This window comes from Typopeltis vanoorti, chromosome 9, assembly GCF_054136105.1.
Source record: "Typopeltis vanoorti isolate ZY-2024b chromosome 9, IOZ_Tvanoo_1.0, whole genome shotgun sequence".
In the NCBI taxonomy this organism is placed as follows: domain Eukaryota; kingdom Metazoa; phylum Arthropoda; class Arachnida; order Uropygi; family Thelyphonidae; genus Typopeltis; species Typopeltis vanoorti.
In genome coordinates this window covers 134,879,475-134,895,939 of record NC_143557.1, presented here as the reverse complement: position 1 = coordinate 134,895,939, position 16,465 = coordinate 134,879,475, and the positions used below count along the sequence as shown (strand labels likewise).

At 35.5% G+C, this 16,465-nt stretch overlaps 1 protein-coding gene across 2 annotated transcripts in view; it reads right to left on the bottom strand.

Moving 5' to 3' along the window:
* Nucleotides 1-2,699: 2,699 nt before the first annotated feature.
* Nucleotides 2,700-16,465, bottom strand: part of LOC150103591 (dysbindin-like) — a 128,352-nt gene continuing 114,586 nt past the window's right edge. For both annotated transcript variants that reach the window (XM_090397904.1, XM_090397906.1), the window contains one exon: nucleotides 2,700-2,983. In XM_090397904.1, the coding sequence (XP_090254030.1) occupies nucleotides 2,892-2,983 (92 nt within the window). In that variant the 3' untranslated portion in view covers nucleotides 2,700-2,891. The remainder of the gene's footprint in view (nucleotides 2,984-16,465) is intronic.

The following is a 16,465-nucleotide window of genomic DNA, read 5'->3' as shown; positions in this document are numbered from 1 at the left end:
AGGAAATGAGGGAGGATATAAAGGAAAGATTGAGAACTGTTTTTGTTCTAGGATGTAAGAAACAAATTGAGTGGAAGGATGAAATTTGTTCAACCAATCCACAGATTTATTTTTTGTGTGACTACCACCTGCAGAAGTTCTGGGTAATGAGAATAGACTACCTGCACCTAGAAGATATCTGCAAACATCCATGCCTATAGTCGTATTTAAACCCATAGCCTGTCGACTGGAGAACAGATATGCTATCCAAGAAGAAAGTATTTTTAACTTGGGTATAGTTATGTTAAAGATACCAAGCAATTTTAAACCTGGTTTTACTCCATTTTTTCCAAGTAAGCAAACAGACAAAATGTCAAGTTTGCGCCTGCAATTTATGCAAGACTAGCTGATCCCACAGGTAGTGCAAGACCAAGGCCACTCGTGGTAAAAGTGGAGCAAGCTCTGATCACTAATCTTAATATTTACCCTTAATGCCAAAACACATCTCCAAGAAGGGGATGTATGATGTTTTGTATTAAAGGCAAGGGGCCACTACCCAGACAGAGCTTGCTCCACTTTTACCACGAGTTGCCTTGGTCTTGCACTACCTGTGGGATCAGCTAGTCTTGCATAAATTGCAGGCACAAACTTGACATTTTGTCTGTTTGCTTACTTGGAAAAAATGGAGTAAAACCAGGTTTAAAATTGCTTGGTATCTTTACCCAAGTTAAAAATACTTTCTTCATCTATATCTCCTCCGAGATTTTTATTTAATAAGGTTATAACACCTTATGGCAACTTGTTTTGGTAAAATACTTACAAGCTCTGCATTACTAAATCTTGGTATTTCTAGCCTAGCTCCCACTGATGAGACCTCAATAAAGGTTGAAACTGGTCTGGGTAGTGGCCCCTTGCCTTTAATACAAAACATCATACATCCCCTTCGTGGAGATGTGTTTTAGCATTAAGGGTAAATATTAAGATTAGTGATCAGAGCTTGCTCCACTTTTACCACGAGTGGCCTTGGTCTTGCACTACCTGTGGGATCAGCTAGTCTTGCATAAACTGCAGGCGCAAACTTGACATTTTGTCTGTTTGCTTACTTGGAAAAAATGGAGTAAAACCAGGTTTAAAATTGCTTGGTATCTTTAACATAGATATGCTATCCAGTTGGCCACTGTTGTACTCAATGTTCGATCACCTATTTTAATGCCTCCATTCCACTTTTCTAGAGATCTTTTCATTGTAGTTGTGCTGTAAAGGTTGAATAGTAATGATGAGAGTATGCATCCTTGTCTTGATCCGTTTTCAATTCTTGTATACAGCTAATTCTTTTTTAAACTAATTAAAAATTTTTGTAGTACTGCACTTGGCCTATTCCATCAGTATTCAACTTCTCCTTCCAACATCCTTTATTTTTTTTGGCTGTACTCTACGGTCCTTAAACAAATTCCATCTATTTTCAATGTAGGAAATTGTATGAACACAGAAATGTGATATCAGCATTCCTACCCCTAACCTGGTTGGCCTTAAGTTGCTTTATTTGTATGGATATCCTTTGTGCACTATGTAATCAAATAGTGGAACAGCCAGTCAATTTTGTGTAAAGCTGGGAAAAGCTTGCCCCCAGAAATCGTTTACAGCTTAGGAAATGAACATATATTTTGAACATGATCCTTGAAATGGATGGCTGAAAATGACTTGTGGCATTGTCAGGTAAAGTATCCAGTTTACTAACACTAAGAATGCTAATAAGTGAGATGTGAATAACTAATCAGTAAGGTCCTATTAATAATGACCCGAGACATAGGAAAAAAATTATTTATGCAAAGTTTGTTCCATACTACATGAGGAAGAAAAACTTTGACAACTAGATGCTTGCAGAGATTTTAAACAAATAGTCAATCTGGTTTCCTAAAGAGCATTTTTACTAGCAATGAGAGTTAGTACTTTTTGCATTATCCTGAGATCATGCTAGAAGTAAAAAAAGACAGTGTAGAATGGTGATGACAAGAAAAAGTTTTTGAGTTTGTTTCCAGAAATAATATATCAAAACCATACAGATTACACTCTTTGATCACAAAGGAAGAATTAATCCTAGAAGGAAGGACTGCTACCACTTATAACAAGAAGTACTGAGATGTTTACTGGTAAGAATCAAGTTTTTTTTTTTTTTTTTGGTCAATGGAAAGAATTTAGTGGTGTAAACATAACCTTTAAAAAAATTACAATATTAAGAAGCATTAGAGAATGTTTAAACCATAGTAGATAAAGTTTATTTATTGAAAAGTACCTTTACCTTTTAGCTGGCTTAAAATAACCTTTTCAAAGAAAAGTAGTTAAGCAGCCTAATTAGTCGATACATTTATGGACTAATTAGGCTGCTGAAGTTCTCTTGCCAACACATCACATTTTGCTACTGGTAATGCATGTGATTAAAGGAAAAAATAAATAAATACTGAGACTATAATGGTATCTAACAAAATCAAGCAATTTTAATATTATTTCACTTAACTAAATTATAGGTATGTTAAATTATCTGAAATTTACTTTCATTTTTTCTAAAAGGATAAACAGTAGCTTAAGTTTGGAAAGAGCAAATTCCACTACTAGTTTGTCTAGTGTTTTGTTTACTTCAAAGTAAAAAACGCTTATTTAGCTAATAAAAATCACATTACAAAATTGCAGCCATATTCTTTCAAGAAATGAATAAGTCAGTATAAAATACATACCACCTTAATATTTATTTTCATCAGTATAAATTATTCACAATTTACACTATAGTCAACAAACTTCATAAATTTATTAAACCATATATAAATAACAAGTTTAACATGCACTTTAATTTACATGGAATGTGGATACTGGATAGGATCTTTCATCTGGAAGGATGATCCACAGCATGTCATGATTCAAGTATTATTACTGGAATGGCTTTTTTCTTTTATCTCATGTTGTATTGTTGCCTCTGTGTTTTCACCAATGCTTGATATTTCCGTTGCACCTGCAATAAAAAGTAACAAGACTTTGAATGTTAAGTTCTTTTAAAAAAATAAATAAGCATTCTGATCTGCCTTAAAATTTATTTCAAGTCAGATCAGAGTTATATTAAAATAAAACAAAAATAAAAATTTAAAAAAAGCATAAATTTATTTTAGACCAGACCCATACCAGAAAGGTTGTAAAAATTAGAATACATTAGTCCTGCATGTAATCAAGGGATAATAAGATAAAAGGAAGCTGATGCATTTCTTGAACAGCTGAAGGTTGCAGTCTGGTGAAGACAGGTGAGAGAGATGGTTCCAAGGAACAGAAATATGTGGAATACCTGATGACTTTCTTTCATTCAGATACACTAATTTTTTTTTTTTTTTAAATATATAAATTAGGCGACTTATTATATTAAGCAATCTTAATATTAAGCTATATAAATTAGGTGACTTATTATATTAAGCAATCTTAAAATAAATGGAAAGAAATTATAATTATATGCATATTTCTCCCCCCCCCCCCGATCGCAGTTTACAATAATGTAATAGTTTTGAAATTTCAATTTATTGCATTAAATTCACTTTACTTCATCTCCACAAAGAGAATAAAGAATTATATTAATAAATCATTTTATAAAATACAGTTATTAAAACAGTTTGTGACTTCCTGTTATAAAGTATTGCTAAATTTCAGCAACATTTCGTAATGGCGATTGAGATTATGCATGGAATCGACAATTTTCAAGGAACTGCACTACATTTTGGCTAGCAGATAGAGAAATTAGCATTCCAGTCTCCACAGCATTAAACAAACAGCTGTTAATTAGCTGAGCTGATGCCTCAATATCTGCACAAGCTTCAAACAGCTAGTATAACTCAATGGTACTTTACTTGTATGAGTAGAACAAAAATTTTACTTTAATAAAGTGAAACTGTATCATAATGTTGTCTTTCTTACCTGAAAATTTTTGTTCTACTCATACAAGGAGAGTACCATTGAGTTATACCAGCAGTTTGAAGCTTGTGCAGATATTGAGGCTTCAGTTCATGGTTGCCGCTAGAGGGATTCGTAGTCATTTGTGTTTGTGAGAGCTCCTGATAAGATAAGTGTTATTTTAAGTTATCGTTGATAGATTTACTCGAATATTACGTAGTTTTGTTTGCCTTGCATATCTTAGTGTGTCGGTTTTTGGTGTTTCATTTTAAAATTTGATAAAATACGTTAGAAGTAAGTATGGCTCCCATACGAAGGAAAATGGTGGCCAGTAATGATGGTTCGCCATCTTTATTCAATAACGGTAATATAAAGGAGATGATTCAGTGTACTATCTGTGAAATGAGAAATTAAAGTGTATTTCAGGTCATGAGTGTGATATTTTTGTCACACTTCAGAATGAAGAAAATAGTGATATGATAAGAAATGGCGAGGTTGTACCAGAGAACTGTGAGGGTGTGAATGTAGAAAGTGTGAATGATGGTATTAATTCAGGGCAAATTAATGATTTTACAGAGAACAAAAAAGATGAGATAGATGTAACGAATGAGATCGCGTTGTTGAGCGGAGCGATACAAAGAGCAAAGCAGCAGCTAGAGCGTATGAACAAAAGTCGACTGAGTGTACCAGCCAATAATAAAAAGTATGATAGGAAAAATAAATATGAGTGTGAACGTAAACAAAATGAAGGAGAGATTGCTGTATGGAGACTCGTTAGTACGAGGTGTGTTAGTAGAGGATTTGACAAAATCGTACCAACCTGGTGCGACCATAAAGGATGTAACTGAGTCTATTAGAGAGCAAAAGAAAAGGGTGAAAGAAATGATTGTTGTGGCAGGTACGAATGTGAGGGTGTGAATGTAGAAAGTGTGAATGATGGTATTAATTCAGGGCAAATTAATGATTTTACAGAGAATAAAAAAGATGAGATAGATGTAATGAATGAGATCGCGTTGTTGAGCGGAGCGATACAAAGGGCAAAGCAGCAGCTAGAGCGTATGAACAAAAGTCGACTGAGTGTACCAGCCAATAATAAAAAGTATGATAGGAAAAATAAACATATGAGTGTGAACGTAAACAAAATGAAGGAGAGATTGCTGTATGGAGACTCGTTAGTACGAGGTGTGTTAGTAGAGGATTTGACAAAATCGTACCAACCTGGTGCGACCATAAAGGATGTAACTGAGTCTATTAGAGAGCAAAAGAAAAGGGTGAAAGAAATGATTGTTGTGGCAGGTACGAATGAAATGATTTGAAAGGTGTGATAAAATGGAAATGATAGAGGACCTGAATAAATTGTTTGAGGTAGCAAAAGAAAAGAGTGAGAGAGTTAGGATGATTAGTCTTTTGCCGCGGTATGACAGTAAAGTGTTTAAGAGGAGGGCCATAATTGCAAATGAATTTATGCATGGGTTATGTATGACGAGTGGTGTGGAATTTGTGGACGTGTGGAGTGAGTTCGATGGGCGAAAGGATCTATATAACATGGATGGCTAAGACGTAAGGAGACTTGAAAAAGTGTTGCTGAATGTAGTGGATGTGCAAAATCAGGGAAACTAGATTTATTAAGGGGGGGGGGTAGATATACAGACCTTAGGGAGGCAGTTGAACGTATGAATGAGTATAATATGCCCAAGCGAATAAGGACAAGAAATCAGAATGAGATAGTTAACATGCCATGGCATGCACAACTGCAAGGACTAGAAGTTGATAGTGCATGGGAGGCAGTAAAGAAGTGTTTGCATGAAGCAATGGCTGACTGTATACCTAGAGTCCGAATAATAAATCAAGTAGGGGTTAAATGGATGAATAACACCATTAAGCTTGAGCTGCAAAAAAAGAAACAACTATGGAGGGAATTTAAGGAGAAAGATGACCAGCAGGCAGATGAACGGTATAAAGGGCAGGCCAGAAGGGTAACGAGTGTGGTAAGAAAAGCAAAAATGGATTACGAAAGAACATTGGCCATGCAGGCTAAAGAGAATCCTAAACAGTTTTTTCGATATGTTGCAAATAAAAGGAAAAATGTACATGGCAGAATGATTTTAAAGAATGCCGATGGTAGGGAGGTAACTGAATCAGTTGATATAGTTGAGTTACTGAGTGGGCACTTTGCAAGAATATATCATCCAGGTGGTGACATTGCAGAAAAAAGAATGAACCAGTAGATTATACGGGAATTGTGATGAATGAAGTGGAGGTGAGTAGTCTATTGCATAACCTCAATGTCAATACATCTGTGAGATTGGATGGTATACCAGCTCGTGTCGTACAAGAAGCAGCTAAAGAATTGTCAGTACCCTTGACCATTTTGTTTAATTTGAGTCTCGTGTCTGGGTTAGTCCCGAGGGGGTGGAAAGAGGGGAAAATAGTTCCACTGCATAAAGGTGGTTCCAAGATTGCTGTTGTAAATTACCGACTGATTAGCATATCAGGAATTGTTGTCAAGGTCTTATAGAAATTAGTCAAGAAAAGAATACAGGATTGGATAGATGAAAATGGGATATTGTATTGGGGGACAACATGGTTTTGTGAAGGGTAGATCGTGCTCACGTTTTATAACACAGTGACGGCTGAACTGGATAAGGGTAATGGGTTTACAGTGATTCTACTGGACCTTGCCAAGGCCTTTGACAGGATACCACACGGAACCCTAATCAGTAAACTGGAGCAGATGGGGATGGATATAGGGTTGGTGAGATGGATAGGAGGGTGGTTGATGGAGAGCTGGTTTATTCAGGAGTTGAGTCTAAACGACAGCTTGTGACTAGTGGTGTGCCGTAGGGCTTTGTTCTTGGAACACTACTTTTCAATTTATTCATCAATGATATAGGAAAGGATCTGAGAGGAAGTGTTCACTTGTTTGCTGATGATGCAAAGTTGGGTAGAGCAATTATGAGTGCACAGGATGTCAAAAATTTTACAGGATGATTTGGATAGTTTGGAGGACTGGGCTAAGAAAAATGGATGTCAATGTAAGTGGCAAAGTGTAAGGTTATGCATTTTGGGGTGAAAAGAATAGCAGCAGTATAACGCATTGGTGGAACAGTACTCCAGGAGATTGATAAGGCCAGGGATTTGGGAGTGTTGGTGGATAGGGAATTGAAGTTTAGGGGACACATTGCAAAAGTGGCTAAATGAGCTCATCAAATCACTTGGCTTCTGAAAAATACTTTAACATGCAGAGACAAACAAGTTATTGTTCCTCTGTATTGAGCCTTGATAAGACCCCATCTGGACTACTGTGCCCAGTTATGGGTGCCAGGGTTTCTTCGTGATGGGGAGGAAGTGGAGAGGATCCAGAGACGAGTGACCAAGATGACGGCAGGTCTGTGGAATGAACCTTATGAGAATAGGTTGAAGATTTGTGGGTTGCAAAAATTGGTCGATAGGCGGAAAAGGGGTGATATGATTGAGACATTCAAATTACTGAAGGGTTTCTATAAGATTAATTCAGAAGATATTTTTGAAAATAGGACTGGTGGTGAGAGGTCTAGGGGCCATGCATGGAAGCTGGGTAAGAATATGGTTAACAAGGGTTTTAGAGCTAGGTTTTTTACTTGGAGAGTAGTGAATGAGTGGAATAAGCTGCCAGAGTCTGTTGTGGGTGCTACGACCATGAATGAGTTCAAGGCAAGGTATGATAGATACTGTGTCAATGTAGAATAGTTGTTCTTGACATGATGTTAGGGCCTCCCTCGATGAGTCTGTCGACTCCTTTGAGTTGCCCAGGATAATAATAATAATAATTAACAGCTGTTTGTTTAATGTTGCTGTGGAAACTAGAATGAGAATAGGAGTTCCTGTTTAGAGATGAGGAAGAGTTATAGAAATGTATTCAGAGACCTACAGATTTATCTGAAAGTATTCATTTCTTTCAAATGGTGTACAACCCACCACCAAAGGATAAAACTTTAGAAGGCCTCTAACATTGTTCTTCTCTTGTTTTAAAAGGATACACAGTAGCTTAAGTTTGGAAAGAGCAAATTCCACTACTAGTTTGTCTAGTGTTTTGTTTATTTAACTCTGTGTTTGTCCCAAGACGGAGAGTTGTTTTTTCTTCTAAATTGTTTTCTTCACAATAATGTGACATTACAGAATAGTGAGGGGTGGTGAAGCGCAATACATAGCCTCTCCCACTCAAATGTCAACCTCACCTTCCCGTGGTCCATCCTGTTCTAAAAGTACAAACGAGGCACTGGCGACCGAGTATGGGCGGTATAACCTTAACACCCTAACAGAGTAATTGCTGTTAGATCTGCCTGTCCAGAGGCATTAGGTAGCAGCCCTACCACTGGACTTACCCAGCGACAGGTTAGTAACCTACCCTGGGGAAATTCAAAATACTTTCAAGTTTCATGCAAAGAAAAGCCAGACGGACTGTCAGGGAAAAGACCACAACCCAGGAAATGGTAAACGAAATTGGAAAAAGGAACACATAATGAAGATTGCAACATGGAATGTGAGAAGCATTGCACACAAAGAAGAAGAACTTGATAAACAACTAAACCAAGCTAACATAAACAAAGAAAAAACAAAAAGGTACAAAAGAAACAAACAACTATATACAAATCTACAGTGGGGTAAAAAAAAAGAAGAGCAAAAACAGGTATAATGATTATGGTACATAAATCCCTAAAGAACAATATTGTATATTACAACTATTTGAATGAAAGACTAATAGAAATTAGACTCAAGACATTAAGAGGCCACATAACAATAATTGGTGCATATGCACCAGAAGAGGGAAAAGAAGAAGACAGTTATATATTTTATAAAGAATTACAGAATGCCATAGATAAAACAAACAAAACTGACTATTTACTGCTTGCAGGAGATTTAAATGCCAGAATAGGAAACAAAAAATACAAAACAAACATAGGTAAATTTGGTGAAGATACATGTAATCAAAATAGTTGCAGATAGCGCGATTTTGTCATTTATAATAATATGAGAATAATGAATTCAATATTTAAACACAAGGAAATACATAAATATACTTGGTCAGCCAAAGGATACAAATCAGTAATTGACTACGTTATCACAAATTTTAAATTAGCGGAGTTAATTTTAGACGTAAGAGCATATCGAGGCTTTGAATTAAACTCTGATCATTATATGGTATCAGCAAAAATTCGTTTTAAACCAAAGTGGCTAAAAACACATAGAATTGAAAATTCTTACCAGCCAAGCTACAAAATTTCTTCATTACAGGATCCTCAAGTTAGACTACAATATCAAAAATGCACAAACTTAAAAACAGAAACCACACCTGAATCAAGTGACATAGAAGATGAATGGGAAAATTTGAAACAAATTCTCACAAAAGCAGCAACAGAAAGCTTAGGAATAAAGCACAAATGGATTAGAAAAAGAGGACTATGAGACTGGAACAAAGAAATAGAAAATATAATAAAAACCAAGTTACCAGAAATGGCTAAATTCCAAAACAATAGAAGCAGAAATAGAGTATAAAAGAAATAGTGCAATTGCAAAACGAGAAGTAAGGAAAATACATAGAGAAAGATGGAACAATTTCGTAACAGAACTAGAAAAGGACAGAAGGCATCTTTAAACCAAAGTCAAGGTATGTACATAATTTTTCCACATTTTTTATTCTGCCATAATTGCCTTCTACACTCGCCCGTAATGCCCTAAAATATGTACATACCCCTTTTGAGTTATGTTAGCCAATGTATTAAATACAAGGGACGCTCCTAAACAAAAACAGGCTAAAATAGCCGTTAATTATATTAATAGTGTTTTAGAGGAGTAGCATGGGAATTTTCCCAGAAATTTATACTTAATACTAGAAAAGGATTTATTTAAGCCACAACCCAAAACCTATAAAGTAATAAAATACATGAATAAAGAAATAAAAGAAAAGATAAAAATACAAACAACAGATTTAGAAAAATGGGTGACCTATTTCCAAAATCTCTGGACAGATGAGAACAATGAATTAAAATTTCATAAGACAAAGAATGGCCTAAAATAGAAAATATCACAATGTTAGAACTGAAAAATATAATAAAGAAGATGAAAAATAGGAAAACGCCAGGAGAAGACAATATAAATATAGAACTATACAAAAATGCAGGTGAAAAATTTAATGAAAGACTTGAAATTTTTTAATATGGTTTGGATGTCTGGAAAAGAGCACTGGTCATCCCAATCTATAAAAAAAGGAAATAAAGACAATTGCAATAATTATAGGGGAATTAGCCTGCTGAATACAGGATATAAAATATATGCAGGAATATTAAAAAAGAAACTAAGCAGCATTGTAGAAAACAAATTACTAGAAGAACAAAATGGCTTCTGAAAAGGCCGATCCTGCATAGATCCAATTTTTACTTTAAAATTATTAATAGAAAAGAGAAGAGAATTTCAAAAAGAAACACGTGGCGTTTATTGATTATGAAAAAGCTTTCGACAAAAATTGTTTAAAATATTAACCAATTTAAACATACCAAACCAACTTTTGAAATATATACAGGAAATAAAATAGCAGTTAAATTAGAACACACCTCAGAATGGAAAGATATATCAAGAGGAGTACGACAAAGATGTACCCTCTCACCTCTGCTTTTCAATATATATATAAATGAAATATTAACAATCTGGAAACAGTATAACCCATTTGGTATACAAATGACCCTGCAAATGAAGATAGATACACTACTATTTGCAGATGATCAAATAGTATTAGCTACAGCAGAAGATGACTTACAAAGATCATTAAATGATATCTCAAAGCAATATAATATGACAATATCCAAAGAAAAAACAAAAATAATGGCATTCAAAGGAGAAAACCCAATAAGAAGTAAAATAATGATAGATAATAAAATACTAGAACAAGTAAACACCTTCAGATACTTGGGATGTGATCTACCATACAAAGAAGAAAAAGACATAGACACTAAAATATCAAACTTTGTCAAAGTAAATGGCATAATAAATAGTATATTTAAGCCATCCCTGGTACAAAAACACACTAGAATCAGACTATATAATGTCTTGTCAAAACCAACTCTACTATACGGAAGCGAAACATGGACCATGAAAAGGAAAGATGAAAAACGAATTCAAACAGCAGAAATGAAGTTCCTCAGAAAAACAGCTGGATATACCAAGTGGGACCACAAAACAAATGAAGAAATCTTACAATCCCTAAAAATCAAACCAATTAATTACTACATAAGACAGTATAAACAAAAATGGCTAGAACATTTAAATCGAATGGACAACAGCAGACTACCAAAAATATTATACAGATACAAAATAAGTGGAAAAAGAAGAATTGGAAGACCAAGAAAGAGATGGCATGAGACCAGAACAGGCCACATGGCCTATATTCCATGTTAGGAAGAAGAAGAAGACAATACTGAAGATAAGAAGAATACTGTATTGTTCAGACAAAGAAAGAAACCAAATTCATAATAGATTGTTTAGAGAACTGTAAAGTCAAAGTTTACTCTAAAGTGTTTATCTTCATGGATAACTTTCTGAAGCAGGGTAAATTTTCAGATAATTGTTTACATTGAAATCTACTGAGGTAGAACAAGATTCTTTATTTAGAAAGAATGTTGACTTTGAAGCAGAGTGAGATGACTTATTTGAAATATATTCAAAGGCCAAAGTTGTTACGTTCTGGATAGGATTTAGCAAAATATAATGTTTCTTTGCTATGGAAGAGCCTCTGTAGTTCCATCAGTATAGACGAAGACTTGGGTTAGATTCCCATCCATGACGTGAGGAATCTTTATCTGGTCTCTTTTGACTAAAGCTGAGTTACAGAGATGGAGGCTTTTTTCTCAGGGTAACTCAGGTTTTTTGTCCCTCAAAATATGCAAACTAGCACCATGAATAGATGTCTACAGACATAAATACATTTCTTCCCAATGTCAGACTCTGCAACAAGCTGGTTACAGGATCGCTTAAAATTGCATCACGTAAAATAGCGGACCCTGCACCAAGCAGGATATATACATAACACGAGGAAGAAGAAAATGGTTTCTTTGCTTTGGCTTTGTCAAATAGTGGAGAAATCATGGGAATATAACAAAGATCTCTATTTAAGATTTGTAGATCTGGAAAAGGCATATGATAAGGTGCCAAGAGAGAAGCTATTCAATATGCTACAGTTATATGGTGTCAATGGAGCATTATATCAAGCAATACTTAGTCTTTATTTGAGTTGTAAGTCAGCAGTTAGAATTGAAGGAAGTACAGGAAGATGGTTTAATGTTAAATCTGGTGTGAGACAAGGATGTACATTATCCCCTCTGTTATTCATTATCTATATGGATCACATTATGAAAGAAAGTGGTATTAAACATGATATCAGAATTGGAGATGTTAATGTCAGCTCTTTGCTTTATACGGACGATGTTATACTTCTAAATAAATCCACTAGAAGTTTGTAAGATTACCTGAATAAATTGAATAACTGCTGTAATAGATATGGTATGAAAGTCAGCATTGAAAAGACAAAGACAATGAAAATAGGTAGAATTGTTAAAATGTCAACTGTGTTGTGAATGGAGAACCTGTGGAACAAGTAAAACATTTCACCTACTTAGGCACGATTTTTAGTGAAGATGGTAAATTAAATAGACAACAGAATCCATAAAGCTGGTATAATAAGAAGTCAACTGAATAAATTCATATGGAATAAGAGAGAAATTAGTCGGAACACTAAATTAGCTGTATACAAGACAGTGTTCAAACCAGTTTTAACTTATGGATCTGAGAGCTGGGTCAGAAGTGAAACACTTGACCAAAGACTAGAGACCGCAGATATGAGAATCCTGAGAAAGATTAGAGGCGTGAACAGATGGCATCAATGGCAATATCATATTTTTAATATGATATTGCCATTGATGCCATCTGTCCACGCCTTTTATATTAGGAAAGATATTAGGAAAGAACTTGACATTGTCAGCATCCAGGAATGCGTTAGCAGAGCTAATCTCAGGTGGTATGGTCATTTAAACAGAATGGGCAAGGAAAGATTGGCAAAACAAGTGTTCTCTGCCAGGTTGGCAGGAAAATGACCCAGAGGAAGACCAAGATATAGGTGGTTTGATAGGGTACAAAGTGCCTTAAATGACAGAAATATAAGATCTGATAATATTGGGGTCTTGACAAGTAACAGACTGATCTGGAGGAAAATTGTAGATAGGAAGTTAGTAATGATGTAAATTTTTCATGTAGTACTATCATATCCTGTACACCCCCTTGAGGGTACATGGCAGGAATTTGATGATGATATATTTATTGTCATGTCATATGTTTTACAGGTTTCGTTTAGCTTGTTTATCAACCTTTGTAGTTCATTTGGGGTTTTTGCAATAAGGATAAGATCATCTGCATATTTGATATTATTTATGTTTAAACTGTTGACATTGGTTCCAGGCTCATTGTCTATTGCCTTCTTTACAACTTCGTCTAGATATATGTTGAATAGGAATGGGGATAATGTGCATCCTTGCATTACTCCTTTTTGGATCTCTATGGATTCTGTTGTGTGTCCTTTTTTAATTATTACATTTGTCTTATATAATAGTACTCTATTTGTCTATTGCTCTTTCTAGTAGAACTTTAAGGATTTCTCTGCTGATGCTATCGAACGCGTGTTTAAAGTCCAGAAAACAACAATATAGTTCTTTATGGTCTTCCCAGCTGAGCTCTGCTAGTTGGTGCAATGTGAAAATTTGGTCTATTGTTGAATAGTTTCCTCGGAAATCAGCTTGTTCTATGCCTATCATTTCTTCATAGGTGTTTTTTAATCTATTTTGTATAATTCTTACAAATATTTTATAGGTGTGGGAGAGTAAATTGATTGGTCTGTAATTTCTTCAGTCTCTTTTGTCTCCTTTTTTGTATATTGGGATGATCTTTCCAGTTCTCTAGTCATTTGGGATCTCTCCTGTTTGTAGTATTTTATTGAATAGGGTTGTTAAATATTCTATTGATGTGCTGCCTCCATATGACCACAGTTCAGTAGGGATAGTAACAATGCCTGGTGCTCTATTGTTTTTCATCTGTTTTATTGTGTATCTAATTTCTTGTAAAATTTTTGGGTGGTCGTTATTTTATTCTATTGTTGGCATTGTAGTTTTTCCTTGGTGAAAGATAGTCTTAAAATGGTTTGACCAGATTTTTCTGTATATTTTCAATATTCCCGGTTTCAGTCATCTTGTCATTTATCATTGTTACTGCTTTTGCTGAGAATTCCTTTATAATTTCTCTAATAGTGTCATGGAAAACTTTTAGGTTGTTTTGTTGGTATGCTTCTTGGCATTTCTTAGCTTTTTCTTCTAACCATTTTTCTCTATTCTCTTCATTGTTTTGTTGGTTTACAAGTATCTTGGCCTCTCTTTTCTCTTCTATTGTAGCTACGATTTCTTGGGTTATCCACTGTTTGTTTATTTTGGGTTTGGTACCTAGAGTGTCTTTTGCAATTGATAACACTGTTTCTTTTCCTTCTTCCCAGTATTTTCCGCTGTTCTGGAAGATGGAGGGTTTTAATTTCAAGCACATCTGTTCTAAAAATCGACTTCTGCTTGAGCTATCTTTTAGTTTTGATAGGTTGATGTTTTCTTCTTTTCTGATATTGTTTTTCCTGTTGAATTTTATCTTCACTTTGGCAGTTAATATTTTGTGGTCAGTGTCGAAATCAAAGCTTCTTAATGTTCATACATTATTTACTGATCTTTTCCATTGTTTGTTTATGATGATATAGTCTATGCAGTTCTTTATATTACCATCTGGGGATGTCCGTGTATATTTATTATTAGGGCGTTGATAGAACAATGTGTTTATAATCATTAGATCGTTTGCTTTACAGAAGTGGAGTAATTGTTCTCCTCTGTCATTAAGCTCTCCGTATCCAAATTTCCCCATCACAATCATGAGCTCTCTATTTCCCATTGTAGTTCTTCATAGAAATTTTCTATTTCTTCCTCTGAATGGTTACTGTCTGGTGCATATATTTGGATTATTTTAATTGCTCGACCTTTGGCTGTGATTATTCTAGGAGATACTGGTTTTATTTCAATTACTGAGTGTGTAAGTTTCTTCTCAATTAATAATGCAACTCCTCTGTGTATGTTATCTTTTCTTCCTGAGAAGTATAGTCTTCCTTATGGTAATTCCATGAATCCATCTCCGCACCAATGTGTCTCTGATAAACCTAAAATATTCCATTTCAGACTTTTTAATTTTCCTGGACTAATTGCAATTTTCCAGGTCGGTATAATGATCTTATGTTGAGGGTGGCTATGTGTTTCACATCCTTGGCTGACCACATTGCTGATTTCTCACCTACTCTATGTGGTCTTTGAGTAGGCACATCAGTTGTCCCGTACGCAGTAGCAATATCTCGGTTTGTAGACTTTCTCTGGCTCATGAAAGTTATTGGCATAATAATGTAGCCAGCTTGCCATGCCTCTGCTACATCCTTTGGTCCACAGCTCTTTATTCTTTATTCAGAGCAACCCATTTGGGTTTCCCCCATCTGCCACCCGGGGGATGCGCCTGGTAGGAGTGTGGTCTCCCCCAAGCAGTTTTTGAGATCCACAATAGTTTCTTATATAATATAATACAGTAACACACATCACATATACTGGAAATGTCCATTTTTACATCCAACGTCGCTTTTCCTTTTGCTTGTATAACTGCTCAGGATCATTTGTAGTGAGTGTCCAACGGCAGTCAGCCAACATGGCAGAACACAAGGTCATCTTCCTTTCGGAAGTAAGGCGCAAACTGCTCATAACGAGTGCATAATGAAGTCACTCAGACATTTTCATTGAGAAGATTCCATTGTAGAAGTCTTGATCCCAGCAACTCTGTTATGGCCTTGGACAGCTCCAAATCATGAACAAGATTGTTTAGTTATTCTTATGTGTGGTACAGATGACACACCGTGGCCGACAAATGGATTATCGTTAAATGTTGAAGGCTCATGAGAACTCAACATTGGTTCACCTCTGAATCGATGGAAAATTCTTTTGGAGATTCGGGAACTCCTTTGCCATGCAGAACAGGTCCAAGAGCAGGTGGTATATATATTTGGGTATGCTATTGTCCACTTCTTTTTCCTCATGATGCCTCCTGAAACAGGTGGTACCATGCAGAAGTAGCAGTCATTTGCATGATTGCTTGGCTCCCTCCAGATCACAGGAGCAACAAACAGCATTAGGAGATTTCTAGTACACATACAGCAGCATATATGTGTGAAGCCCAGGCTTTTTCCTGGTCCCCGATCTTACATCTGAAATAAAGTTCATACACCTTTTTCACTAACAGAGTAATGGCCTTTTTCTGGCTTGTAAACGTCACTTCCCCACAAATGTAACAGTTATTTGCAGTACTAACATAAGTACGAGGCATCACTACTGCTGGATTTACACTGCAGAGATCACTTGTGTAGTACTTATGATGCAGGAGTAAATGGGAGTGTAGCCCAGGAAGTTGCACGAACACTTGC